The sequence below is a fragment of the Drosophila navojoa genome, chromosome X (genome assembly GCF_054131105.1).
Source record: "Drosophila navojoa isolate 15081-1374.11 chromosome X, UAZ_NAV_1.0, whole genome shotgun sequence".
Taxonomy (NCBI): Eukaryota; Metazoa; Arthropoda; class Insecta; order Diptera; family Drosophilidae; genus Drosophila; species Drosophila navojoa.
Genome location: NC_142895.1, coordinates 885,308 through 910,063, shown reverse-complemented (window position 1 = coordinate 910,063; position 24,756 = coordinate 885,308). Strand labels below are relative to the sequence as shown.

General features: G+C 44.1%; 7 protein-coding genes across 9 annotated transcripts; 2 read left to right on the top strand and 5 right to left on the bottom strand.

Annotated features, from left to right (window-relative positions):
• Nucleotides 1-7: 7 nt before the first annotated feature.
• On the bottom strand, nucleotides 8-2,579 carry Pis (phosphatidylinositol synthase). The gene is made up of 5 exons (XM_018110044.3): nucleotides 2,368-2,579; nucleotides 1,635-1,769; nucleotides 1,128-1,281; nucleotides 921-1,072; nucleotides 8-854 (listed from the first exon to the last, which is right to left on the bottom strand). The coding sequence occupies exons 1-5, from the start codon at nucleotides 2,417-2,419 to the stop codon at nucleotides 670-672; spliced, it is 678 nt and encodes a 225-aa protein (XP_017965533.1). The 5' UTR covers nucleotides 2,420-2,579; the 3' UTR covers nucleotides 8-669.
• A 119-nt stretch (nucleotides 2,580-2,698) lies between these two features.
• Nucleotides 2,699-4,840, top strand: Hap40 (Huntingtin-associated protein 40 kDa). The gene is made up of 2 exons (XM_018110041.3): nucleotides 2,699-3,179; nucleotides 3,249-4,840. Exons 1-2 carry the CDS (start codon nucleotides 2,992-2,994, stop codon nucleotides 4,108-4,110), a joined length of 1,050 nt encoding a protein of 349 aa, XP_017965530.1. The 5' UTR covers nucleotides 2,699-2,991; the 3' UTR covers nucleotides 4,111-4,840.
• An 840-nt stretch (nucleotides 4,841-5,680) lies between these two features.
• LOC108657325 (ATP-binding cassette sub-family F member 2) lies at nucleotides 5,681-10,104 on the bottom strand. Of its 3 annotated transcripts, none has more exons than XM_018109896.3 (5): nucleotides 9,849-10,104; nucleotides 7,868-8,740; nucleotides 7,053-7,558; nucleotides 6,452-6,988; nucleotides 5,681-6,371 (listed from the first exon to the last, which is right to left on the bottom strand). In XM_018109896.3, exons 2-5 carry the CDS (start codon nucleotides 8,535-8,537, stop codon nucleotides 6,237-6,239), a joined length of 1,848 nt encoding a protein of 615 aa, XP_017965385.1. In that variant the 5' UTR covers nucleotides 8,538-8,740; nucleotides 9,849-10,104; the 3' UTR covers nucleotides 5,681-6,236. The 3 variants fall into 3 exon arrangements, with proteins under 3 accessions (XP_017965385.1, XP_089121137.1, XP_089121138.1); XM_089265011.1 differs by having other exon boundaries at nucleotides 7,868-8,666; XM_089265012.1 differs by having other exon boundaries at nucleotides 7,868-8,646.
• A 413-nt stretch (nucleotides 10,105-10,517) lies between these two features.
• On the top strand, nucleotides 10,518-13,708 carry pon (partner of numb). The gene is made up of 2 exons (XM_018109895.3): nucleotides 10,518-11,116; nucleotides 11,176-13,708. The coding sequence occupies exons 1-2, from the start codon at nucleotides 10,670-10,672 to the stop codon at nucleotides 12,691-12,693; spliced, it is 1,965 nt and encodes a 654-aa protein (XP_017965384.1). The 5' UTR covers nucleotides 10,518-10,669; the 3' UTR covers nucleotides 12,694-13,708.
• LOC108657326 (uncharacterized) lies at nucleotides 13,002-16,295 on the bottom strand. Its single transcript, XM_018109898.3, has one exon. It carries the CDS (start codon nucleotides 16,067-16,069, stop codon nucleotides 14,366-14,368), a length of 1,704 nt encoding a protein of 567 aa, XP_017965387.1. The 5' UTR covers nucleotides 16,070-16,295; the 3' UTR covers nucleotides 13,002-14,365.
• A 312-nt stretch (nucleotides 16,296-16,607) lies between these two features.
• LOC108657329 (protein Flattop homolog) lies at nucleotides 16,608-21,349 on the bottom strand. The gene is made up of 4 exons (XM_018109901.3): nucleotides 21,106-21,349; nucleotides 17,426-17,562; nucleotides 17,065-17,368; nucleotides 16,608-16,979 (listed from the first exon to the last, which is right to left on the bottom strand). Exons 1-4 carry the CDS (start codon nucleotides 21,130-21,132, stop codon nucleotides 16,695-16,697), a joined length of 753 nt encoding a protein of 250 aa, XP_017965390.1. The 5' UTR covers nucleotides 21,133-21,349; the 3' UTR covers nucleotides 16,608-16,694.
• Nucleotides 21,350-22,163: 814 nt separating this feature from the next.
• HLH4C (Helix loop helix protein 4C) lies at nucleotides 22,164-24,568 on the bottom strand. The gene is made up of 2 exons (XM_018109903.2): nucleotides 24,321-24,568; nucleotides 22,164-23,095 (listed from the first exon to the last, which is right to left on the bottom strand). Exon 2 carries the CDS (start codon nucleotides 23,039-23,041, stop codon nucleotides 22,505-22,507), a length of 537 nt encoding a protein of 178 aa, XP_017965392.1. The 5' UTR covers nucleotides 23,042-23,095; nucleotides 24,321-24,568; the 3' UTR covers nucleotides 22,164-22,504.
• Between the last annotated feature and the right edge of the window lie 188 nt (nucleotides 24,569-24,756).

Genomic DNA, 24,756 nt, shown 5'->3' with positions numbered 1-24,756 from the left:
CTCTAAATTTTGCACACACACACAAAACAATAAAAATTCTATTTATTAATCATGTTCAACCACTGACAATCTATTTCAACTACTGTTTTTTTTTTTTAATTTAATTTTTTTGTTTCCATTTGTTCTTGTCAAAAATTTTGACTAATAACGCAAAGAACTTCTACGGATAGTTTATGTAAATATATATCTACATATATATATGTATATATGACCAGGTCTCGGTTTGTATTGCACATTACACATTATATAGTTAAATACATACAGACTATGATCAAGAGAATTCATTCTTAAAATGGATGACATCGAATTCCAATCATTTACAATATAGGATATAAATACATATATATACATATATATTTATATGCTTTATATCATTAAATTAAACTTAGGCAAATAAATACATATATATAAAAAAAATATAATTCTTGAATCACCACAATAATTAAAAATGTAAGTATATATGTATATTAAAATAAATATTAGTAAATATTAAAAAAACAAAAAAAAATAAAAATAAAAGTCAAATAAAATTTATCTAGAAATAATTAGTGTTTGTTTATGTTTTGTTTAGTTATTTGGAATCAAAAGCTGTTGCTTAGTACTTTTAAATTGTTTTCTCTTTCGCTGTTTCATTCTTTAGCTTTCTTTGGCTGTTTCCCTTTTTGGTTTTTACTCCAGTTTTTTGCCAGAGTTTTGGATCTCCGGACTGTGACGTTTCTCTTGGCGCTCGCGAACATCCACAGCTGCCAAATCGATGCCAGCTACGTAGGCGTGCATCACAGAGATCAGAGCCTTCAATATAGCGAAGGGACCCGTGAGGAAGGCCAAAATCTTAAACAACGAAGCGCCTAATACTGATGAGAAAAAAAAAAAATGCATGAAAAATCGACAAGAAATGGGTTATATAGTTATATAGTTACTCAAAGGTCCACTAGTAAAATGCAATAGATAGAGGCAGACGTAGAACAGCTCATTCACGCAGCACATAAAGGTGAGCACATCCTTCTGATAGTAGATGCGCATCACAAAGTTGTCGTTCACCTTGTGCGAGACGCGTCCGACGACAACGCTCCTGAAATGCCAATGTCATATTATAATTTATTTCATTTATTTATTTATTCATTTACGTTTGCATATAGAGCCAGTGACAGGCCACATCGATGGCGATCGACAGTTGGAACCAGAACATATACTCCGGATAGAAATTGGCCAGGGTAACAAGCAAGCCCATTGTACCGCATCGATCCGTCAACTGATCCAGCATAGCGCCGAAGCGGGTGCCTGAAAAGAGCAGATAATTAACCAACGCCTTAGATGAGACTGAGGTAGTGGCAGCTCAGTACGTTGCCTGACTAGGAATTTAGATTTATTTTACTTAAATAGTTCTTGGGAAATACTTCTAAAATGCAGGAGGAATTCGAAATACAATTTGTATATACATACATATTTGCTATATATATACCGCTATCTTAAGTTATACTAATTAAAATGTGGCACTATCTGATATCAATTTGGTACTCTTATGCGGATAAATTGCACAAACAACAACTGGATATGAGTCATATATTCTTTTCGTCCCCTTGATTATTGAGGAAGAGACGAAAGAGATATTGAATATGCTTTGAGGAACTTACTCTGATTCAAGGCCCGAGCGGCATGTCCATCAACGGCGTCCAGTAGTGCACTAATTATATAACACCAACCGGCGACCACATAGTTCGTGGACATGAACCAAAATGCAATAATGGCCAAAACGATGCGTCCATAACCTGTAAGAGACAATTTAAGGCAAAACAATGCGAATTACATACACGCCCGCACACACGCACGCACGCACGCCCATACGCAAACAAACAACTGCAATTCAATTTCCAATCGATAATGGGTCGGTGCGCATGTAGATGGCGCTGTAGGTGACGTTGCTGATTAGCCAAGAGGTTGGAAAGGGACAGGAGGGGGCGGTTAGTGTGTTGCATTTCACAGGCTGCAGCGCCACCAACGCTTGCTAATTGAATTAAGCCAACAATAACAAATCTATGCATACATACTTGTTATTGTCTGTTATCTATACACACTCACACACACACACTCATGCACAGATCGGCGCCCAATGCGTCGCATAGTGGGCGCGTAACCAAAATAATTAATACAAAAAAGCAAATTAAAAAATCACTCCAAGAACAGCAAAGTTGTATGCTTCATGATGCATTGTTTACAGTTTGGCCAAACATATGCAGCTCAGCTACAATGGACAGCTCTTTAATTCAATAATTTGTCTGTTTGTAAAATAAAATTTTTATTTCGCTCACGGATAATTGGTTGCGGCCCATTATATGCGTCACATTTGTTTACTAAACGGCAACTTACCAATCAGATTTGGTACGAATATAAAAATGTTATCGTGCTCGGCAATGGCCATTGTAGAGACCGTTTAGTCAATATTATTGATAAAACGTTTTATCAAATATATATGCTTTAATTAAATGCGTCGCGGCGCGGTAACGTGGCTTGCGCTACAATATTTTTCTACGTTCTGTTCTACGACTGTGCAAAAAATGGCGCTGTATGCATGGGCGCAATCAGCTGTCGATACAGTGCTGGCTAATGCTAAACAGAAATGGCACAGAGAAATGAACAGGTAACACCGCCTAATGCACTAATTGTATCTTGCGATGCTTGCGACAGCATTCACGTATGGATTGTGAACAAACATTGGATTCCAAAATATACTCATAAAGCGACTGCGTGATTATTAATAAATACGATTGGTAGGCATATCAAACGAAATAATCAACCAGATGTGACGTCACACACGTGTAACAAAATTCAACCTGTGTTTGATTTCCATTCTGCAGAATTTATCAACGCTTGCTATGTACCATTGTACAGCACCTGCAGGGCTGTTACTATTTTTTGTTTTTCTTTTGACAAGTTCATTTTATACAAGGAACAAAATAGAATGTCTAAGCACTTGAATAGAAACTAAAAATCATGGAGAAACTACGAAACAATAACACTGCCAGCGCACAGCCGGCTGAGCAACAACACCATCATCATCATCACCACCATCATCATAAACAGCAACAGCAACAGCTCGACCAATACCCAAAGAATCCAGTTGAACAATATCTTCGCGCCTCAACAAAGATAAAGAAAATCGAACGTGTTGTATTCTTCAAGTAAGTGAAACGATGTGAATTCATATGCACACTTTATAGCGAATAATATGAATTTCATCATTTTTACAGGCGCTTTGCTCCAAACGTGGCCGATGTCCAGGCAGACTTCCAGCGGCTGGCCTACAACTTCGAGGATTCGGGTATCATGCAATATGCGGCTATGTGTCATATTGGCTATGCCAAGTGTGAGTCATACGGCGGATCACCGCAGCGCGAGGCTGAGGCATATCTACGTGCTGCACGTGACTTTCTCTTAGCACACAACGAATTCCGACAACTGCACCTGCGAAGCGGCCACAATGGTTTCCGCGAGGGCGCGCTCCATTGCTACAATAAGGCAGCCGAGCATGTGGCCGACAGTGGAGTCTTCAAAGCAGCAGTGCTGCGCGAGCTAAAGCATCTCAAACGCAAATTGGAACGTACAAGCAGCTTCGCCTCGCCTACTCATCAGATCAACGATCTGGAGATTAGCGCCGAGATGAGTATGCAGCGCGAGGACTACCGCGGCGCTTTGCTTCACTTGGATGACATTGTGGACAACATCTATGAGCGGCGCAAGGCCTCAATGTACGGCGAATTGCTGCGTCGCGTCGAAGTGCTGCGTCTTCTATTGCTAATCCATCTCAACTTGCCGCCGGCACGCCAATCACCCGCACACATTAAACTGATTGAATACTATTACACGCTCGCCCAGTATGAGACGCCGTCGCAGCTGATTCACGCCGCCAATCAGCCGACCGAGCGTGCAGGCACCTCGGTGCCCATACAGCAGCAGTATGGCCTGGCGGAGATCGTTTGCGCCTGGGTCGAGCGAAACATGTGTGATCTCAAGCATCTACTGCGTGACTTTGGCGCCGAAAACATTTCGATCAGTCAGCAGGAGCGCCAGCTCCTCAAGACTATTTATTCCGAGCTGTCAAAGATCTACTAGACCCACAGTCCGTTTGCATATTTACATTTTTCCAACATTCCTTAGTTTTTCATCTCCTTTCTCTTTCTGCCAGCACAAGGGCAAAAACTGCGACAGCTGGTGCATTTATCTCTTCCGTATTATCAGCTGTTCGATCTTAGGTGCACATCGCATTCTACTATTCTTCATTTTTCCAGTTCCTCTTAGCTGTTCCAGAACTACTTTACTAGTTCGACTTATTGAGGATCAGCGAGGACAGCCAGATGTATCAGACAATAGATTTTCAGTTTCGAATTGTTGAAGATCGTTTGTGTTTGAGCAGCCTCCCCTCACACCACAACACATCTCACCTTATCTCACTTCATCTTTTATTACCCATACCTCTCACTATCAATTAACTCCGACGTTTAACGCCTGGAGCGAAAGGAAGCACACAAATACAAACTTGTAACATACGAAACGAACAGAAAATTACAAGAGTAAATTTGTAGTATATATGCATGTGTATGCATATATACGAATGTGTATATAGAGCTATTTAAAAATATGTATATGTATATTAATATAAATATACAATAAATATAGTATGCAATATCGCGAGTCTACCAATTAAACTTGTCAACGTGCCTACACGAAGAAAGCAAACGTGTAAACGATATTAGCTTCTAGTAGTAATGTAATAAATCAATTGTAATATTTATAAAAACAAACAACTATGTATACAACTCTCAAGTACAATAAAACGAAAGAATATGTATGTATATTATAAGTATGAATGCATATTATAACTCGAGCTCTTATTTCATTCATTCAAGGCCGCTGAAAAGTTTAGCGCCATTCATGGCGCATTTTATACGAGTTTACATATTTTTCGAAGGATAGAGTTACATACATACGCCATTCAACTCTGCAATGCGATGAGCTATCGGAAAAAAGTTAAGCCTTTTGTTAGGTATAGTGAGCAGTAAAAATGCATAAGAAATTCCAGATGTATTGCTTTTCTAGTTCTCGAGATCGCTGCGCTCAAATGGAGGGACGAACTCAGTTGAGAGTTGTATTAGTGTCTGTTTTCATTCGAATAAATTAACAAACAAAAAAAAACACACACACCTTATTGCTTTATCTATTTGTTCCATGTTTTGTTTTTATTGAATTTAAATTTGTTAGTTGACTTAATTTTTCTGTTTCGCATTGTATTGTATATATGTTTGTTGTATATCAATTTGCTTTCATTGAACAATTTAGTAAGTTACCTTTTCATTTAATAGTTATGTAGTTATTTTTCATTTTTATTTACTCCAGTAAAAACGCTTCGTTTTATTTTCGTATATATAAAAAAAAACATTTACTGCATTTTAATTCTCTAGCAATTTCCAATCGTTTATAAACTATCAAAAAAGTTTGATATATATATATGTATATATACTTATTTTTAAATTTAACTTTTGATTTTGGGAAGGGCAGCGGGCAGTAGCAATTTTATTTTATTGTTTAACTGGTCTTGCAATTTGTTCATAATTATCCAATACATGCACATGATATATATGTATATACATGTGCTTATACATAGATATATATGTATATTTAAATATTGTTTACTATATGTTCTTTATTTCTATTTAGTTTAAGCGCTTCAAACAATTTGAAACCTAGCAAAGAAATCGTTTTCAAAATACAAAATAATATATAAATAAAAAAAAAATAAACACTTAAGCCACAGCTTGTTGTGCACAACATGCCAGAGTGTGGGTGTGTATGTATGTATGTATGTGTGTTTGTGTGTGTGTGTGGCTTAAGATTAAGATCACAAGCATTTGTTGTTGTTTCTATGTTTGTTTTTACTTTCCTTTTGACTCACATTTTATTTAAATTTAAATTGACACAAAAAAACGGAAAAAATTCACCTATAAATTTTTAAGTGTATTGTGTGTGTGTGTGTGTATTGAATGTGTAAACTCAAAAACTAATTTCGCACACAAATTGGGAGATAAAGAGCGAGAGGTGCAGCTGCTGCGAGAGCGAGAACAACGTTTTTCCAGAAGAGAGTTTTCAAGCTGTATTTCAGAGTATACGAGTGTGTGTGTGTTTGTGTGTTGTATGCATATATATATAGATATATGTGCGTGTGTGGGTGTTTCTGTAGCTAACTATTTATTGGCGGCCTTGGCCTTCTTCTCGTTCTCGGAGGTAATCTTATTCTTCAAGTGATCCTTGTAGTCCAAAATGCCACCCTTCCACTTGGTCACCGTCTCCTTCTCACAAACCCAAATCTCTTCAGCAACCTAGAGAAAAGTGGGCAAAGAAGCATTAGCATAATCCTGCTGACAATAATCACCATATATATATATATATATAGCCATACCTGATTGATCAGACGGAAATCGTGACTAACTAGCACCATGCCACCATCGAAATCATTGATGGCATCCGCCAGAGCATCGATGGTCTCCATATCCAAATGATTTGTAGGTTCGTCGAGTAGCAGCAAATGAGGCACCTGCCAGGCCAGCCAGGCAAAGACAACGCGACAACGTTGGCCATCCGACAGCTGGCGTATGGGGCACACCTGCTGCCGTCCTGTCAAGCCATATCGTCCAATTATCTTGCGCATCTCCTCCTTCTCCTTGACGTCGGGAAAGGCGCGCATCATATACTCCAATGGACTAGCATCCAGGTCGAGCAGCTCGTGCAGATGCTGATGATAGCGAGCGATGCGTAAATGTGAGTTCTTACGTATCATGCCAGATGTGGGCACCAGATCGCCGTAGAGCAGCTTCAGCAGCGTCGATTTGCCAGCTCCGTTGGGGCCTACCAGGGCGAGACGCGTGTCCAAATCAATACCAAACTCAAGGTTCTTATAGATCCACGGAGTTTCATCGTTGTATCGGAAGTTGACATTCTAGGGAAGGGGGGAGCGAGCATTCAGTACAGCGACCATAAATATATTTGTCAGTTGGACTCACCTGAACCATAATCACAGGTGGCGGCACCTTGCCACATGATGGGAAATAGAAATTGAGCACCTTGTCGTCGGTCACCTTCTCGGTTAAACCTTGGGCAACCATCTTGGCCAGTGTCTTCTCCTTGGATTGTGCTTGCCTGGCCAATTTGGCCGAGCCGTGACCGAAGCGAGCTATGTAGTTCTTCATGTGTGCAATCTGATCCTGTTCCCAGTTATACTGCTTCATCTGGTTCTCCAGCAGCTCCATGCGGGTGCGCACAAAAGCCTCATAGTTGCCCGTATAGTATTTCAAGCGTTTGCCCGTCAAGTGAATGATGTTCGTACAGACGCCATTAAGAAAGTCCTGCGAGTGTGAGATGAGGACCAGGATGCGCTTATATGTCTTCAGCTCCTCCTCCAGCCACACGCACGCGTCCAAATCCAAATGGTTTGTCGGCTCGTCCAGCAGCAACAGATGCGGCTTAACAAATAGAGCGCGCGCCAGTGCAATTCGCATACGCCAACCACCTGAACAAGGGGGAAAGACACAGAGAATTAGATATTTATAGTGCCCGTAGTCTAGGTGGCAACGTTACGATAGGAAATTTGGCAACTTTGGGTAAAATTGAATGATAAATGGTAGATAGGCCAGAATGATTGATGGATTGGTGAGAACTTAAGCCATAAAGACTTGAATGAATAGATTGCTTTCTATATAATAGCTGTTAGAAGGAAGGCTCTTGAGGAGTCATCTATTAGATCATGCTTAAGTTACTATCACAGCTATGCTGCGATCCCATTGGTAATCTAGATATTGTTATATCACATATATCTTACCAGAGAAATCCTTGGCTTGCTTCTGTTGCATGGCCTTATCGAATCCGAGACCGTGGAGGATGCGTGCTGCCTTGGCCTCGGCTTGATCGGCGGACATATCGTCCAGGCGCTCGTAGATATCGATCAACTGCTCTTGGGCATCGTCCTCATCGCTCATGGCCAGCTCCTCGGCCAGTTTCTCCAGCTTGATGCGCTCCTCGTCCACCTCCATGACGCACTGCAGCGCACTTTTCGTGCTGGCCGGTATCTCTCGCGTCAAATGGAATATATCAATGTGTGGCGGTATGGGCACCTCGCGCCTGCCAAGGACGGCGAGCAGCGATGACTTGCCGCAGCCATTCAGACCGATCAGGCCATAGCGTCGGCCACAGTTCAGCTCCAACATTGTGTCCTGCAGCAGCTCCGAGCCGAAGAACGTTATTGAAAAGTTGGCAATCTTCACGTCACGTGATCTTGGATGCACGGCCAGAGAGCCAGTGCAGGATCTAGCCTCGGCACTGATTCTAGCCTCCTCCTCGAGCTTGGCGCACAATTTCTCCTCCTCGGTCATTTCCCGATCTAGGCCGTTGGCATTGCCATTCATCTTCTTTGTGGATGGTATCTGTTGGATTTTCTTGTTGCGCGCATCCTTTTTGCGTTGCGCATCCCGTTTCTTAGCGTCCGACGGCATTTTGATTCTTTTGAAATTTTTAATGTATTTTTTGTAAGGTTATGTTTACAATACTTTGAAGTTGCCGAATCGAAATTTTTGAGTATGTGTGCTTGTGTTGTCTGTATGCCTAAAATGTGTTTTATATATCTGAAAATATATATGTGATTGTATATAAATCTCCTGTTTGAGCGTGCCTGCGCTCGTATGTGTGTATGTGACTGCTGTGAATGACAACAAAAGAAAAACACAGTTGAAACAGCATAAGTATGAACAACGAATGATTAAATACAGCAATCAAGAACAGGAGGAGCAGACACACAAATGCAATCATATTTAAGCTTGAGCGAAGTTTTGTATATCTATGCTTTGTGCATCATTTAAGTCTTGTTGGCGACTGTAAAAGCGAAATGACAGTTAGGTCTGAATTACGAATTACTTCCACACTGGAACTGGAATGCGTTTCCCATATAGTGTTGCTAAATGTCATGTCATTAGTGTCAATTATTATCTTCGATTGAGTTGAGTTCCCTGCAATATCTAGGATCTTGCGGCAATTCCACCTTGCCACGCTCCGTGCATCACAAGTGTATACGAATTTGAGAGAAAGCCGCGCATTAAGATTACTTGAATCATATTCGCATATCATAATTAGACAAATTTTTATCATTTCTATTGCTCGTCCCACATCCAGTTTCAATAATATTGAAGAAGAACATGTGAGAACAGACACAGCGCAAATTTACTGTGCATGCGAATGTGAATGTGGTAAGTACATATGTAGAGGGTACGCTGTCTGGGCTGCAGATGGCGCCACATGCGCACCTTCGGCAGCAACTGTTTCAACAAAGCGCCGAAAAACGGTTCAACAGAAAAAACTCGCAAGCGCAAGACGCGTCACGATTGTTTCTTATATCTACGTATTAACAAATGACTGATGCTTATGGATTTTCGTTCTAGCTGTTGCTGAACCACATTTCACCTACATTGCCGCACTTTTTTTTTTTTGCAATGAATCACTTTTGGTCAATGGGAGACGCTGCGCACTCACTTTACAAAGCGTGCACAGAGGAATTTCGCTGCAGCTGATGATAGTCTGCAGGTGTGCAGTGAAAAGTAGGGGAAAGGAATGAAATTGCAACACATACACGCGCTAGACAATACTTGTCCTAAACTGTTACAGCACACACGCGTACTCACACATACACAAGCTATATAGATGTACATGCGTGTGTATATATCTATATACTGATACATGTGCACATTTATATATGTATGTGTGATGTGCCATTATTGAGTTTTTCACGGTTGGCGTTATATAGCACATCTCACCTTTAATTTTGTTGATAGAAAAATAAAAACTGAACGTGTCACGCAAAAGAATCGAAGCCAATTTGCATTTGTTGAGCTGTTAATGCTGGTCCGGGCTTCTGAGGGGCTGCTGCTAGACGACGAGCTGCTGCTTTACAACGGAACAGGAACACACCGAACACGCACACACCAACAGCAGCTGCAAAAAATGCTGCTACTTCTGCCTTTTATCGTTTTGACCACCGCACACGTGTTACGTTGAAATTATCGAGCACCGTATATCGATATGTTTTATTAATATAAATGCATACTTTTATATGCGATTCTGACGACCGAACTATTGTATTTAAATGAATATTAATTTTGATTGACTAGGAAAAGTTTCATATACAGTTTTGTACGTTTCTCAAATATATAACAATACATCGATACTTGAAATATCGATGGCTTTTAATGTGTATGCTAAGATTCATGAATATTTGATTAATTATCAAACAACTGGTTCGCCTGGATAAGCCTTTAATGTGACTATAGTTTTTATTGTTAGAAAAAGTTAAATGTCAGCCAATATTCAAATTGTATTTTGGCGGCAAACGATGCGTACTGCTTCTTTAAGATTTGCCATTCACATCACAGGCGCGTATTCTTAAGCGATAGTTCAGGGCTACATATTTATTGTCGATAATTGTACAGCACTGTTTCCATTTTATGAATTCAAAATGGCGCGCATTGTTTGAGGCGTACAATTGGCTTTGTGTACATTTGTTATTTTGCTCATTGCAGAACTTTGTGAAACAGTTTTAAACATTTCGGTTGGCTATAAAAAATAATTTTATTTTAAAATGTTGGAAACCAAGAGCATCGCTGCCTTGGCCTTCAATGAGACGCCACGCAAACGCAAACGTGAAACCAATTGCGCAGCCGCAACCCTTAAATCCGAAGTAGCAGCTGCAGCTGCAGCTGCTGCACCTGGTGCTACAGGAAATGCGTCGTCATGCTTCACCAACGCCGCCTTCAGCTCGACGCCGAAGAAATTGATTGGCCGTCGTCGTTTGGTCAAAGAGAATGAGCAACCAAATCCCTTTGCTGCGCATCCGGGACTAGAAATTAAATCGATTGCGGATTTGGCTGCAGTGCAGCAACAGCAAAAGGAGCAGCAGGGACAGCTCTCACTAAATCCCTTTGAGGTAGTGCGTCAGCCTTCAAAGAAAAAGAAACGCGCCCACGCATGCTTCGAGAATCCGGCTTTGAATCTTGAGTTGCCGGAGCGTCAATTTAATCCATATGAGGCAAGTTGCAGAGCTTTCATACTCTCTTGTGTTCCACATTAACCTAAACTCTATTTAAGGTCGTCCGTGCAACTGCCACGCCCACCAAGGGCTTCGTAAACGAGGCCTTGAATTTACGAGGCAACGATGCACCCGCCTCGCTGAATCCTTTTGAGATTCATCGTCGCAGCGACATCTCCAACGCCGCTGCAAATCCAACGGGCGTAGAGAATCCGGCCTTGACCGAGGAGCCATTGCCCACCAGCTTGAAGATAGGTTTGCCATTTACACCGCGGCTCAATTGTCGCATCGATTTCCATGGTCTATCGCTAGCTCAGCTCACGCCCAGCAAGCTGCTCGCCGATAAACTGGTCTTCTCGCCAGTTCCCAAGCAATTGGAAGCGCCAGCTAAACGTTCGCTGGGCGCCATCAGCGAGGAGAGCAGCAGCATGGACATTGGCAAGGAACTGGACCGCTACCAACTGGAGCTGGAGAATAGCATCAATGAGGCGAAGTTGCGCAAGAATGGATTGTTGCTGGAGACGGAGCAGACAGACCTGGAACTGGTTTCCAGTGTCGAACAGGGCAGCGAGGAGCGACGCTACGTGTGCACCACACGCAGGCAGACCTTGACTGAGATATTGGAGGCCAATGAGGAGGAGCGGGAGACGGAGCAGCAGTCCAAGGAGAAGTCGCTCGAGTTGCCTCAGCTGGCAGGTGAAGATGTGACGTATGCTTCTGAGGATTCAGAGGAAGAGCAAGAGCCGGAGGCAGCTGCTGTCGCCGATTTTAAGCCTCCTCCACGTTTCGTGCGCTCTTATCGGCCAGGTGGGGCAGCTGCAGCCATAGCTGGCAGCAAGGAGTCGCTGCACTCCATAACATCCGCCAGATCCACCAAATCCTTGGAGCTGGACATTCAAAGCAATATACGCAAATCCATCAGGAAACCCAAACAGCAGGCAGAGCTGCTGGAACAGGAGTCAGAAAAGCAGAAACAACTCGAGGGCGATGATGTGGCCTATGCTTCCGAATCGGAGCCCGAGGAAGAGGAACAGGATGAGCTTAACTTCAAGGCTCCCACACGCTTTGTACGCTCCTATCGTCCAGCCGCCACGCCGGCAGTTGCGGCTGTAAATGTGGCAGGCAGCAAGGAGTCCTTGCACTCCATTGCATCCAGCAAATCGGCCAAGTCCGAGGAGCTGCATGGTGCGCACGGCGTGCGCCATATGATAAGGAAGTCCATTAGAAAGCTTATGCCCAAGCCGCAGGCGGAGCACAAGCCATCGGAGCAGGAACCGGATTCATCGGAGAAACCCCATCACAACATCTTAACTAGCATACGCCACAGTCTGCGCCGGCGGCCACAGAAGCCGCAGCCGGAGGCGCCAAATTGCGGCCCATTGGACGTCTCTATTGTGGACAGCAGCGAGCGCACCATGAAGCTACGTTCCACAATTCCCCAAACCGAATACATGACCATCGATCAGCTAACGAACGAGAAGAAGCACACCCTGCGCAACAGTATCAGGCGCTCTACACGGGATGTGCTGCGACATGTGTTCCACAAGAGTCACGATGCCTACGCGACGGCCAAGTGAGAGAGAGAGCGAGCGAGCGAGCGAGCGAGCGAGTGGGGAGGGAGCGTTAGACATTGAGAGATAGATTCCACAAACATATATCTAGCAAGCTTTGCGTGTCTGTCTATGAGGAGCAATGAGCAAGAAAGAGATGGAGTGAGAGAGAGAGAGAGATAGATCTGCATACACACAAGTATGACCAGTAAGAGAAAGAGAGAGAGAGAGAGAGAGAGAGATAGGCTCCACTCGCATACATATATAAAAAGTTCTACGAGTTCTTTAGCATCCAAAGATTGTCCACAAATGTTTTTTTTTTTTTTTTAAATCTATTTTAGTATTAAGTTTTTACTTGAAGCGATCTGGCAACGATGCTTAAAGTGTTTGGTATATATAGGAAATCAGAGTTTATATATACATATATATTGAGCTAGATGCCTCTGACATTCGTAGATATATCAGCCCACTTCTTTCACTATCTGGCAACGCTGTCCCGCTGTAAAACAAGAAGTAGCTCTGAAGCACAGGTACAAAGAACTTGCAAGCAACTAGCTGTACTTAGATAAAACAGATAAAACACTAAAACCCTCCGCATAAAGTGAGGTTACAAATGATTCGATTCGTGGAGCTCCTAATTATTGAAGCTTAGTTTTTAAACACAATTCTTAATGTTTTGAATGTTCAAGCAGCGTGTGTTTATTGATCAGCTATAACCAGAGATTCTTATAATTTATATCAAGAGTCCCGTATAATATAGAAATTTACATATATTATATGGTATTTTTTTAAGGATATATACTTCTATTATATATCTGAGCTTGCCTCTCTTGATGTAAACGTATTTCATGCAATTTACTTAAGCAATTTATTATTGACAAATTTTTACAAATCTTGTTCTAGTTTTTATTGGGTAAACCCCTCTTTATAGATGTTAATTCTACTTTCAATTTAAATGCACGTTTTTTCTTATATTAAATTTAAGATTTGTTTTTAAATATTTATATATTGCACTACAATAAAGTTTGATATTTATTTAATATTTGTGAGGTTATGTTTTTATATCTAATATTGACTTTCTAGTTGGAGCTAATATTATGCGAAAAAAAAGATATATATGTATTCCATGAATTCTATTTGTTCAATTTTATAGTTTAAGGCGACTACGATTCTATATGACGAAATTTTGGTCTGATGTCTATTTCCAACATTGCTAGAACTTCAAAGCTCATCGATTAAGTTATTGGTCCTCAATTGCAAAAACCTTCGATCGTAAGGGGCTTCTGGTATAAAGTCTGGCAACACCAAGCTCGCGTAAAGCTCCCGAATTTCTAATACAATGAGCTAAGGATATATTTGAATTGGACGAGAACCGTTGGATCTCTCCAATTAGAAGTACTTTCAATGGGTTTACTTCTAATCTCAGATGAAATTGAATAGGAGCTTCACCTAATGTAAGCTTATATTTGAGGAATTATTGCTTCCAAGGAAAGTCTCGCTTTTAAGACATCGATTTTAGTCGAAAAAGAAGAGATACTTAAACATATCCTAAACTAATTTAAAGATATTCTAAAATCCTTAAGGAATTCCTCTAGAGCTGTTGTAGAAGAGATGCTGTTTAGACAGAGTCATCTCCTCCTTTCTTAGTGGGCCCAGATCTCTACTGAAGAACCTACGGATCCCTTAGAGAGCTGCGGCTCTACTTGTAGACAGTCTGCAGAAGGGGTCTCCTGCGCTGCTCGGGCGGCTTGTAGGCGTGCTGATAGACGCTGGCCAGTCTCCAGTGCTCCGGATAGCCGCCTTGGCCGGCGCCGCCGCCTTGACTGCGGAAGGGCGGCACCAGTGTGTCGATATCGTAGTTCTTTTTCGCATACGGCTGTCGGGGGCGTGGCACGACCAGAACACGAGCAGCGCCACCAGAGGCAGCTGCGCAGCTCGGCGGGATGCCCACGAAGTCGCCGGAAGCATTCAGCTTGGGCATGCCGGCACGAAAGGCCGCCTTGCTCGACAGGCAGTGGCCATGAGCCGAGGGACAGCATCGGGGAGCCGGCGCCACTTTGTGGCACAGGCGGCGGGTCGGCCGACGAGCTGGCTGGTCACGTCTGCAAGCGGGACCCGGGATTTGTGGGCAGCCCGTATGGCAATCGCTGTTGTCCGGCCCGAGATACTTTTCTCGCAGCGCTTGATAGGCCTTATCGCCCAGCATGGGCGAGGACTGATACTGCTTGGCTAGCCGATTCGTTGGCAGTCCAAAGCTAACGCCGCCGGAATGCCCGCTGGAGTCGAGTAAATTTGGAGCTCGACGACAGTGCGAGGCGCTGGACTCCCGCGAGACGCTGCGCGCACGCGCTGGCGGTGCGTAGTCGCAGCCGCAGTTCTCCTCCCGGGCCATTGGTCGGCCGGCGAAGTCCGTTTTACGTCGTAGTATGTCCTTGTCGAAAAAGTCCGGCTCACCCATGGTGCTCGTGAATACGCCCGCAGAGCGACCCAGCTCCGTGCTGGGCTGCTCTTCTCTGAGCGTTTTGACGCACGTGAACACCGCGGGTCCGGCGGAGTCGTTGGAGCCATCTATGTGCCTTGGCAGACGCGGCTCGTCCGCCGGATTGGCTGGCTTGAAGTCCCAGCCAATGGCCAGGTCCATGGCGCCCATCTTTTTCGGTGGCGCCGAGCCGATTCCACGGAACGGATCTCCGTTCAAGGCTTTGGGCAGAACGCCTCCCGTCTTTGGTCGATAGACTTTCATCTTGGTGCAGTGCGTCGGGCCGGCGTTGTGGGTCTTCACACCCACGCCCGTGGCAATGGGATCGATGTCGAGGGCCAGGCCGCCGTGACCTCCTGTGATTTGGGCCTTGCGGAAGGCCAAGTCTGCGACGCAATCGGGCAGCGGCTGATGGTCGAGATTATCCTGATGCATTCGCTTGGCCAGCTCGAAGTTCGCATACGCTGGCACTACGGGCGACGGGCAACGTTCATTCGGCTTCTCCGTAATCGAGTGCAATGGCATCTTACGACTCAGGTCTGCTTCAGCTAGAGCCGGAGTGGGAGCGGGCACTGGTCTACTTGAGATCAGATCTCTGCCGGGCGAGAAGTCCAGCTCGGACGGAACTAGACTCGAGTTCTGGTTCAGTTGGCCCGTGTACTTGGCCTGGGCGGCGGCTAGAGCCGGAAACTGTCTGCTCACCTCCTTCGCGCCGGCTCGATCAAATCTGTCCGCCTCCTCGTCCAAATAGAGACGACTTAAAGGTAGCTCCCGTTCGGGCGCATTTTGTGGCTTGAGTTTCGCGTCCAGCAGCTGCTGGTGCGAGGGCAAACGATATTCCGGCTCGGTGAGATCTCCGGGCGTATAGCTCAGATCCGGCAGTTTGTAGTTCACACTGCTGCTGGCAACGGCTGCTTGCGACATGATTGAACAAGAGATTCACGTCGGATATGTACTCTCAATCGATGTCAATCAACTGATGTGATGATGAGTGATTGATGGAGGATTATTGGATTACCGATGTGGATGTGGATGGATCATGATAAATGAAATGAGATTGAAGATGATTGATGAATGATTGATGCATAATACATTTTTGATTGAAGGCTGATGTGTGATTGAAGATGATTGAATACCAGTCAATGTTTGTACTTGAGAGATGGTATTGGGAAAGTCAAATAGATTCTAAATAGGCAATGATTGACTATGGATTGATGCCTGATTGACAACCTTTATTTATTGTTTAATACTATAACTATTAATGATTGATGATGCTAAGATGCTAAGTTGGTTAATGATTGACCGCTTGATGACTGGCTAACAAGCATTGATGATTATGATTGAGAATCGATCGAAGAACGGCTGAACAAACTGCTAGACTGCTTGATTGATTGATTAGTCTGCTTGACTTATTGACAAGCTTGCAATCTGATTGATTGATCAATTGACTACGAGCATTGAATTGAAGGTGCAAATTAATAAAATTTATTAAAAGATTTCACGTTCAAATTTGTATCTAAACCAGTTCATTGAGTAGAAATAGAGGGGATTACTTGGACTTCTTTTTTGCTTTACTGGGCGCTTTGGTTGTGGACTGGGCCGTTGTTTTATTTTGAGCTGGAGCTGAAACAACGACCTTGGCGTCCTTGGAACCCCCTTTGCCAGCGTCCTTGCCATGCTCCTTGATAGTTTCTTTGGAAGCTTTACTCGCCTTCACGTCATCGGCGCGGTGTTGGTTTCGGTTGTATTCGAAGGCGGTGACTGGACGCTTCTTTAGTTTATTTCGATCCCTGGACGAGGCGTCGCCAATGCGCGGAATCAACTTCTCATTCGGCTATGGGCGTGAATGTCGGTGTGTGTACGGATGGGGTTGTGCGGCAGTGAGCTGATTGATGGGGATTGAGTGAAGCTGAACTCACCTTTGGCTCGCACTTGGCGCGTCGACACTTCTTGTGCAGTTTATTGATTTCAAGTATTTGCTTCAAGCCTTCACACTTGGTCTGGCACTTTGGCCGCTGCCAGAGCGGATCGTCCTTGAGGCCCAGAGTCTCACGATAGCCGCACTGGTGCTTGAGCACTCTCTGGCAGTTGCACAGATTTCTCGGATACTTCCAGTACTTGTGCCTGTTGCTCAGGCAGTTGTTGTAGAGCGTCGCAAAGCTGCGCGTGATGCGCAGAGGCAACTGATACGTGCCGCGGTAGTTGCCCAGGAAATTGCCGTCCCTGCAAGAACGAGAGCCATATATTCGATAAATGGACTAATTTGGGGATCGCTCTTACCGTGGCACTGTGGGCAGCAGATGCCCGTTGTTCCCAGCTATCGGCTTCGAGTTGCCCCTCAGATTGCGTGGCAGAGGCGGCGAGAAGCGTGGATACTCCCAGTTGCTGACGCTCTTTGCTTGAAAGCTGCGCTCGTACTGAATGCGGGGTGCAGCGGTAGAGGCAGGGTAAATATATATATAAGATAAATATATATATATAAGATAAAGTTTAAATAATATTAGGAAAAAGACTTAATTGAATCGCATGAGGCAGAGGGGAGGGAGAGGAAACATAGAAAGTTAAGGAGCCAGAGAGATGAAAGGAAATGGGCAAGAGAGAAATGCAGCCGGAGAGGTAGAGCCAGAGAGCCAGAGAGCGAGAGAGAATGAATCGTGCAATTTATATTCTTGGCCGACTCGAGCTCCATAAGAAATAATAGACCTATAATAATATAATAGCCCTTTGCGAGAGCCCAAGACACCGATATGATAAGGTATAATATATACGGACGGACAGAAGTCAAGTTCCTTCAATAGAACTGACATGATGTCTGTCTCTGTGTCACACCCCGCTCCTAAGACGAGTCAATGAGCGAGAGTGAAATAGAGAGGGGGGGAGGGGGAGAGGCATAACTGCAGTTGGCTCTAAGCCAGTTGAACCTGTCAGCCACCTGTTTCAATTGCCAAGTCCTAAAGCTGTTATTTATGGGCGCTAAGCAAACCAATTGATAAAAAGCCAAAGACCGGACCGAGCTGAACCGCACCCTGCGTTCCCGCCCCTCCCCTCTCTTTGCTGATACCCGCCCCAGTGGGCGTGTCCCAACCCCCGTGCAACGATTACACGGCGTAATCGTAATCTCCGTGTTGCAACATGTGTAAAAAAGGCATTTCGCCTAATTCCACTTAATGCGTTGTTTGTGCTTCTGTTTCAGTTTCAGTTGCCCTCTCTCGCTCCCTCCCGCTATCGCTGCTGCGCTCTGTTTGTGTTTGTCTTTTTAAACAGACGGCAAACGGAAGCGATAAAAAATGGCTTGGGCTTGTGCAAAATTACACGACTACCATATACCCCTCAGTGGGATGCAAGCGTAATTTTCTCAATAATAAAAGAGAGAGAGAGAGAGAGAGAGAGAAAGAGAGAGAGAAGACTAAAAAAGAAATTTTGTATTATATTATTATCATTGACTCTGTCTTGCCTTCAACTCATAGTCCGTTCATGCCATTGAATTGTACATACCCCACATGTCAGCCAGTGCCTAGGGTAGCAAAAGACAGCAAATATATATAACCGGAACTGGCAATTGCTGCCAGAGTCAGAGCTAAGACCTACGGCTCTGCCGTGAGCCTTGGATCATAGTTGCTGGCGCAATCATTTATCAGCTCAGCTCAGATATCTCTCTCTCGCTCTTTTCATCATTCAGTGAGCAGCTGTTGCTGAGCAGCCTCTGCGTGGAGCAAGTGGAGCAGCTGTGGGCTCGTCCTGCTTCCCACGCAAGCTTCATTTCAATCAAGACGAGGTGGCAAATGCAAATTGCGAATGGTAATACAATACACAAGACCACGCCCAGCAGCTGCAGCCGCAGTGGCCGCCGCCGCAGCACGTGGCACGCTGTCAACACTTGATGACGGAATGCGACAGGGGCAGGTCTTGGTCTTGATTGAGTGCGTGCGAACCAGAGGGAGATCTACAAAGGAGCTGCACAGAGGTCGCTCTTGTTGCGAGGCGTTGCTACTGTAATTAAATTTGCACGGCAATTACACAACACTGGCGCTTCGAGATGGGCCCAGTGCTCATCGTCGTTAGAGGTGGGTGGAGTGGGCTGCGCTGGCATGGGGGCTATCGATAACAGGGACTAGGACGAAGCGTAAAATACAAATTGATTTTAAACTCAATTAGCAACAATCGGACGAGAGGCGCGACAAAAGACCTCAAGAGCTTAGCTCATTCAGACAGATAACGGGACAATTGATGCCCACCCCTTTTCACGAGGCAGCCGGAAACCCTTAGCGATGATTTTCATGTGCAGCCCTCTGGGGTGCAATTTATCACATGCTGGATTAGACAGTCAAAAAGCTAGCGAGCTGCACGTGCAGCGTCTGGTGTTTGTGTGGTTCCAACACCAACCAACCAACCAACCACCCACCCACACGAGCACACACACACACACGTACGAGGCGTGCCTGATGTAACGGCAGGGGAGACGGACAGTGTCTGTAGTGGGCAACACTTAAGCTAATTTCACGCACTGCAGCGATAGCAGCCACAGCAGCAGCAGCAGCTTCTCAGTGCACAGTTTTCATTGCCATTTCCACTTTTCCACAATTTCCCAATCAATTTTCTTCGGCAGCTCGTACAAAACAGCTGTCCACATGTAATTGCAATTGAAATGCCATTAAATACGATTCCCAATAAAAGGCGCTGCAGATGCAAAAAAAGAGATGTGGACACACATACACGAACACACACTAACAAAAATACTTGTCACTTCGGCTTGACCGTCGCCTGAGCCTTGCGAGTCGCACAAATTCCGTTAGACTATTTTGAGCGCGTCTTCTTTGTGCACAGCGCAAAAACAAATGTGTTGCAGGAGAGAATTGGGAAAAATAACTGTAAACAAGTTGCATGGCAATCGGTAATGGTAACCAAGTAAATAAAACTGTCGCTATTTTGGCATAGCTGTCGGCTGCCTGGAAGAGGGAGAGGCAAAAGGAAAGGAAGAGAAGGGACGAAAGGCACGACGTAGGTGACAAGAAGGGGGGCAATGGGAAAATATGCAAAAGTTGCGTACGCATCACACACACACACACTTGCAAACACATGCACATATACATACAAATGCATGTATGGACATACATGTGCCTGTATGTATGCTACAGCGCAGCTCAGCTGCCAGCCGACAAAGGCGTCGAAAGCGTTTAGCTAATCGAGCTGCAGCTCAGGTGGAATTGAATTGATTTACGATTTTGAGCTATTTAAAATATATAGACTTTAATCCTTTCTATTCAATCATCACTAAATTGAAAGCTATTCCACAACGGTTTGTCATATATGTATACAAAATCATTGGAATTTATTTACTATTGTCGCCCGGTTTGCTTATGCTCTCTATTTATAGAGCCTGGTACTGGGTTGGGGAGCAGGTCTATTGGTATTTTGATTTCTGTGCGGGTTAAACATAGCCCAGATTGAGGACACGCTCGCCCGGTTGCCATGTCTATGTCTATGTTGTTATTGTTGGCCTTGTGAGACAGACAAGCCATAAAGCCAGCTATACGTACATACATACATTTATGTAGGAGTAAACTTAATGCTAATGAAACTCAGAGAAAACATTCTACCAAAGGAAACTGTAGATAGTCAATGAACAGGTAAGCAACAACTGGTTTACAGGGTATACAAATATGCGTACTTCAGTTAAGGTTACAGTTACAGTTGACTTCATATGCTATGACAGAGGATTGAACCAAAGATTTGTTATAAGCTAGAGGCAGACTGACTCTTTTTGACTGGCAACAATTTCCGTAGAGGGTATATGCTAGTTGATCTAACAGCTGTCTTGTTACTTCCGTCTCTGACTCTCAGCAAGCGAATTTCAGTTACGGTCACGGAAATGCAGCAATTGGGTCGAATTTGATAGGTGGCAACGCCGGCGCAACTAAATTGAGGTTAGGTTCGGCTGGCTACTGCCGCCGTTGGCTCACCTGCATCGCACTGAAATTGAACGCCATTTTCGATTTCCTCCCTGTTCTCCTCTTTGTTGTACGGCTTATGAATTTCGAATTTCGAGGCGAACGAAAAACGGGACACAAAAATAAAGAATCTTCAATGGCTCCACAGTGAGCTGATATTAAACTGGAATGAATATAAGTTTTCTCTGGTACTTCAAAATATGTATTGAGTCCAACACACACAAACAAAAACAGACATATACTCGTATATGCTCACATAAACACACAAACACACACATGCACACTCGGGCAACGCACACTGCGATTGACAATATTTATTTGGGGGAGATTTTATAGGTTTTCGGGGGCGTGGCCTGCACTGCGCACAGCAGCTATGGCACACAAAGTGGAGCAGCCTGAGAGCGAGAGATGAACAGTGTCTGTGTGTGTGTGTGTGAGAGAGAGAGAGAAAGAGACAGAGATGGAGATGGTGGGGAGTTTGGTTCTGGATTGGGGCTTGGCGCATCTGGCGTATTGCGCGCAGACAGCAAAACAAATGGAAAACCTGACAACGCCAGCTGAGCCACGCAACTTTCCTAAACTGGGTGACTGACTGACGCTGAGATACCCTGTAAATGATGAATTTCGATTTATAATGAGGCAGACTCTGGGAATAGATGACGAATATTGTGGCCATGCAAGTGTTCCAAAAGGACAATCCCAGATATGATACATAAAAATTATTAACATTAATTAGATATACCTTTAATAGTAGCTCAAGTAAAGACATTTGTCTTTAGATTGGTGAATGATTGGGTCAGAGATACCCTGTAGTGCGTTATATAACCACATTAAGGTAAATCGAAAGTGGAAAGGAGATAGAGAGAGAGACCGAAAGAGATAGAGAGACAGAGAGGGGGAGATAAACATATGTACATACATATATACAGAGGGATTGAATAAAAGAGTTAGATGAAGATCGTGCTGAGATTAAGCGATAGTAAAGAGTAAGCAAAGACAGGTACAGAGAATCTATATAGAGTATTCCAATCCGTTTCTTAGGTAGCCCCCAAAAGTAAACTCGCATAGTTGCTGTACAATATATACATACATACACAGATACATATAGATCAATTTATTGCTGGACTTGGATATATAAGCAAATATCACGTATTACACATATAGCTATACTCTATGAAAAAAAAAAACACGAATTTACACTTTGCCTAAGATCGAGTTGATTCTATGGACTAGAATAGATATACATACATATTTATATATATAGATAGATTTAGATAGGTATTGTATGTCGGAGCTGTGGTTAGTTGTAGGGGTAGGAGGTCGTGGAGGATGAGGAGGAGGTGGAGGTGGAGCTGTTGTTGAGAAACATGGCGCCTGGCAACTGGCTGCAGCTGGAGGCGTTGGCGGTATCTCAGGGCGTCTCGAGCACATGATTGAGGTACGCTATGTAGCAGATGGCCAGCTTGAGGATCTCGATCTTGGAGAGCTTCTTGTCCGGCGGCAGCGTGGGCAGCAGCTTGCGCAGCTCCGCAAAGGACACGTTGAAGGCCTCCACGCGTATCCTTTCGCGCGTCGCATGCGCCGTTCGATATTTGAGCGTGGCGCGGCGCCGCCGACGACGCTCCTCCCTGGACAGCCCCACCAGCTCGGAGGGATCCAGGTGGGTGATGGGCGTGGTGCGACGCCGCGGCGCCGGCGTTGGCGGCGGCCCGGGCAGCGCCGGCTGTGCCGCCGTCTCGCACGCGATCCGCGCCTGATACCGCTGGTCGATGTCCAGCGTCGTGCTCGCCGCGTAGTCCTCGCTGGCGACATGCCCCAGACCATGGCCGTTCGATATGTTCGCACTGCTGTTGCCCGACGCCAAGTCGTCGTCCTGATCCATATAGTAGCGACTCAGTGAAATGCTCTGCGGCGGCCCGGGTGCCAAGTGCGCCATATCGTAAACCATATTTGGATGATGCTCCTAATCCCAATCCCGATGCTGCTGCACCTCGGCTGACCACTGTTTGGGGTTGAGAGAAAGATCACAAGCTGTCAAGTTCAAGTTCTAAATTCGATGTTATAGAGAGAAAGGTATCTAAAGCGTGAGCTATTCCCTAGAGAGCTATTTGCTCGCGCTATAACCACTACTTTGCTCCAATAGTAGTTAATCATTTTGCGAGAGTCCTTATACCAGGTCTATTGTCCCTGACCTCGAGCTAACTCAGAGAAACCAAGTCTTAAGGGCTTTGAATAGAGTTGTCCTGAGAAGGTTTGCCCAATCAAATATGTAATTTTTCCAAAAAGGAATTATTCTTTACTTCAAGCAGCCACATACCAAATGGGACGTCGCTGGGTCCACAATTTCTCGAGTTAAATATAAATCTCCAGACGAAATTATTTTCAATTGATATAAAGCCCAGTAGAGCCTAATCTGAATTTTCCAACTCCAACATTTCTAGATTTGTGCTTGGAGACATCAATCTCCAAATCGATTTTTATCGATGTTAATGCTAATGATAATCGATAGCAATAGGCGGTAATGATATTCCTGAAGAACGGCTTTGGTCTCAAACTAGAGTCTTGATGAGTCTAATGAATCATCAGGAATACATATATGCACTCTATACAGATTTTACGAAGAGCTGTTTCAATCGGATCAGGTGTACAGATATATGTATGTACATATATACTTATATATTTTTTTTGTTGGCGCTATCTCAAGCACTGCTTGATTAAGAATGTTTGCATTGCTTCTCCGCCCACAGACACGCCCACGTAGCAAATAACAGTTGCATTATTTATAGAACAATGCCGTGGGCGTCCGAAGGGTGTGTGTGTGTGTGCATCAGTCAACCCCTTTGGGGAACCCTTTCTGGTCACGTGTTTTGTTTGCGTTTGCTATTATATTATATTTATTGTGATTATTATTATGTTTACTTATTATCGTCATTGTTGCTGTTGCTCTTCGGGCTTTTATTTGCGACATATTTTCACACCTACACAAATAACGACGGAACAATTGTCACGTTTGCATTTATTGTGGCCCGCGGGAGTTGAGGCGGTGTTCGAACTTCGAGCCTCGAACCCCTTTTTGATTTTGCTGTTGAATGCGCTTCACGAATCCTAAGAACTCGTTTAGGGCGGCAATTGTACTCCAGAGATGAAAACACGCACTTGAAAATAATATTTAACCAGAACAAAAACCAACTTGAGCACTAACTTGAAGTGGATCAACTTTTACTTACAAGAATCGCAATCAGACACAGAAACTGAATTTGAGATTTGTGTTTCAGTTTTTATGCTGATGTCCTGCGCCCGCAAAGCTTTCGAAACGAACTGAGACGCTGTGCGGATGCTGCAGCATCCTTTATAGTCAGCAGCCGTATGAGCCAAGCAACCCCCGTTTGTATGGCCAAGCGGCAGCCAATGGGAAGCGCTGCATACAAAGCCACTAGCCAATCAGCGTTACAAAATGGCGACGATTATGCTAATCATATAACTGTAACGCCACACCAATAAAATGGGGCCCTTGACAATATAAGAGATATATGTATACATAAGGAAAATGTCACATAAAAGTTTTAATACAACATTTATTCATTTATTCATCGCTGTGTAAAATATTTAATTTCGTTTACATTTCATATTCATATGCACTTCATTTGACGGCTGGCGAGAAGA

Excerpts from the sequence above, each read along its gene's own strand:
- HLH4C (XM_018109903.2), bottom strand. The coding sequence starts at position 23,041 with ATGGTTTACGATATGGCGCACTTGGCACCCGGGCCGCCGCAGAGCATT.
- LOC108657326 (XM_018109898.3), bottom strand. The coding sequence starts at position 16,069 with ATGTCGCAAGCAGCCGTTGCCAGCAGCAGTGTGAACTACAAACTGCCG.
- pon (XM_018109895.3), top strand. The coding sequence starts at position 10,670 with ATGTTGGAAACCAAGAGCATCGCTGCCTTGGCCTTCAATGAGACGCCA. Across the intron at positions 11,117-11,175 it reads GTCAATTTAATCCATATGAG|GTCGTCCGTGCAACTGCCAC; the intron begins GCAAGTTGCAGA and ends ACTCTATTTAAG.
- Pis (XM_018110044.3), bottom strand. The coding sequence starts at position 2,419 with ATGGCCATTGCCGAGCACGATAACATTTTTATATTCGTACCAAATCTG. Across the intron at positions 1,770-2,367 it reads ATTCGTACCAAATCTGATTG|GTTATGGACGCATCGTTTTG; the intron begins GTAAGTTGCCGT and ends TGTCTCTTACAG. Across the intron at positions 1,282-1,634 it reads CGCTCGGGCCTTGAATCAGA|GCACCCGCTTCGGCGCTATG; the intron begins GTAAGTTCCTCA and ends TGCTCTTTTCAG.
- LOC108657329 (XM_018109901.3), bottom strand. The coding sequence starts at position 21,132 with ATGGCGTTCAATTTCAGTGCGATGCAG. Across the intron at positions 17,563-21,105 it reads TCAATTTCAGTGCGATGCAG|TACGAGCGCAGCTTTCAAGC; the intron begins GTGAGCCAACGG and ends CCCCGCATTCAG. Across the intron at positions 17,369-17,425 it reads CTGCTGCCCACAGTGCCACG|GGACGGCAATTTCCTGGGCA; the intron begins GTAAGAGCGATC and ends TCGTTCTTGCAG.
- Hap40 (XM_018110041.3), top strand. The coding sequence starts at position 2,992 with ATGGAGAAACTACGAAACAATAACACTGCCAGCGCACAGCCGGCTGAG. Across the intron at positions 3,180-3,248 it reads GAACGTGTTGTATTCTTCAA|GCGCTTTGCTCCAAACGTGG; the intron begins GTAAGTGAAACG and ends TCATTTTTACAG.
- LOC108657325 (XM_018109896.3), bottom strand. The coding sequence starts at position 8,537 with ATGCCGTCGGACGCTAAGAAACGGGATGCGCAACGCAAAAAGGATGCG. Across the intron at positions 7,559-7,867 it reads GCAAGCCAAGGATTTCTCTG|GTGGTTGGCGTATGCGAATT; the intron begins GTAAGATATATG and ends CCCCTTGTTCAG. Across the intron at positions 6,372-6,451 it reads ATTTCCGTCTGATCAATCAG|GTTGCTGAAGAGATTTGGGT; the intron begins GTATGGCTATAT and ends ACTTTTCTCTAG.